Raw genomic sequence first — 1,641 nt, 5'->3', positions numbered from 1 at the left:
GCCATTCCACCCTCTGGGCCTGTGTGGGGGATTTCACTGAGTCTGACAGATGCTGCAAGTGTCCACCCTCAGCTCACCTGGCTCCTGGAAACTTTTAATTTTCTTTTTCCTGAGGCTATTGATAAATAGTTTAGGCTAACCTGGAACTCCCTATGTAGCCCAGGCTAACCTAAAACTGCTCATCCACCTGCCTCAATGTCCCAATGCTAGAATTACGAGTATGTATTGCCATACCTGCTACATGGATGCTTTTCTGAAAGCGTAGTCATTTGTCACATACATATAGAATGTAAGTGTATTCTAATTTCCTTGCCGATGAAGTTGTTAGAAGAAGACAAGTGAAAGAAATGTTTCAGTACTGAAGCTGCCACCCTAGGGTGGAGCACCTGCCTAGGATCCACCAGCAAGTGGCCGGGGTGTAGCTCAGTGATAAGACTTCTCACCTCACATGCACAAAGCCCTAGGGTCTATCTCTATTTAGTAAAAACTAAAGAAAAATACTTANACATGTTGCTGTAGGCCAGGCCTCCACAGTGGGGATTATTGAACCCTGTGTCTAAGTTCAGGTTCTTGTTGCCTGCTTGCCCTCTGTCTGTCAGTGACCATCTCTCACATCTGCTTTCCAGGTCAGCGCTTATTTGGGGAGACCATTTTGGGGCTCACCCAGGGTTCTGTCTCCGACCTCCTTGCCCGCCCAAAGCCTTGGCATAAGCTTAGTCTGAAAGGACGGGAACCCTTTGTCCGCATGCAGCTATGGCTGAACGACCCCAACAATGTGGAGAAGCTGATGGACATGAAGCGGATGGAGAAGAAAGGTACCCAGCCACCTTCTGCCACCCAGGCACCACCTCATTCACATAGACGCCCTTTCTGCAAATCTCCCCACAGAGATGGGGGACGTGGGGCACTGATCCCTCATCCAGACTCTGTAAGGCAGGGCACCATAGTTTAAACAAGTTTCAGCCAGTGAGCAGCTAAGAGGACANGGAAGACTGACCCTCTTTGGGGCCAAAAGTCTATAAATAAAGATCTCATGACCCTTGGGTACAGCACAGTCTGTGATAATGGCTTATCTTCTGGCTGTCTTTTAGCTTGTCTATCAAGCATCTACTGTGTGTGCACCTCATGCTAAAGGCCCATGAAAATGTGAAGAGCTCAGTAAGAAATGTATACTGATGGACAAGGATTGTAGCTAGTTTGTAAAGTGCTTGCTTGACAAGCGTAAGACCTGAGTTAAACCCTCAGTACTACGGGGGGGGGGGGGGAAGAGAGCCTCGGTGTTAGAGTACTCTTCTAGCCTGTCTAAAGCCCTGGGCTCCATCCCAGGTCTTTAGGAGCAGGGAGGAGAGCTCTCATTGTTGATCCATTTTGCCAAAGGTCTGCCACACTGGGACCTCAGGGTGCCCCTGCCCATCAGCCATGAGCCTAAACAGTAGCTCTCCAACCATCAAGGGCCACCTCAACTGGCTATAGCTCATCCTAAGACAGGACCCAGCCCCATACCCTCCAGGGCAGCTCGAGGCAACACCACATACTTGAAAAGCCTAGTGACTTCCCAGCTTTTTTAATTTAAATTATGTTAAATTTCAATCAAAAATACAAAGAGTGGGGCTGGCGAGATGGCTCAGTGGTTAAGAGCGC

General features: G+C 48.7%; 1 protein-coding gene across 4 annotated transcripts in view; it reads left to right on the top strand.

The window, feature by feature from the left end:
- The window catches only part of Cux1 (cut like homeobox 1), a 293,336-nt gene that overhangs the window by 283,902 nt on the left and 7,793 nt on the right, over positions 1-1,641 (top strand). For all 4 annotated transcript variants that reach the window (XM_021161668.2, XM_021161666.2, XM_021161667.2 and 1 more), the window contains one exon: positions 627-815. In XM_021161668.2, the coding sequence (XP_021017327.1) occupies positions 627-815 (189 nt within the window). The remainder of the gene's footprint in view (positions 1-626; positions 816-1,641) is intronic.

Source organism: Mus caroli, chromosome 5 (genome assembly GCF_900094665.2).
Source record: "Mus caroli chromosome 5, CAROLI_EIJ_v1.1, whole genome shotgun sequence".
Taxonomy (NCBI): domain Eukaryota; kingdom Metazoa; phylum Chordata; class Mammalia; order Rodentia; family Muridae; genus Mus; species Mus caroli.
Note: the sequence above shows the minus strand (reverse complement) of the source record. Positions and strands in the feature narration are given on the sequence as shown.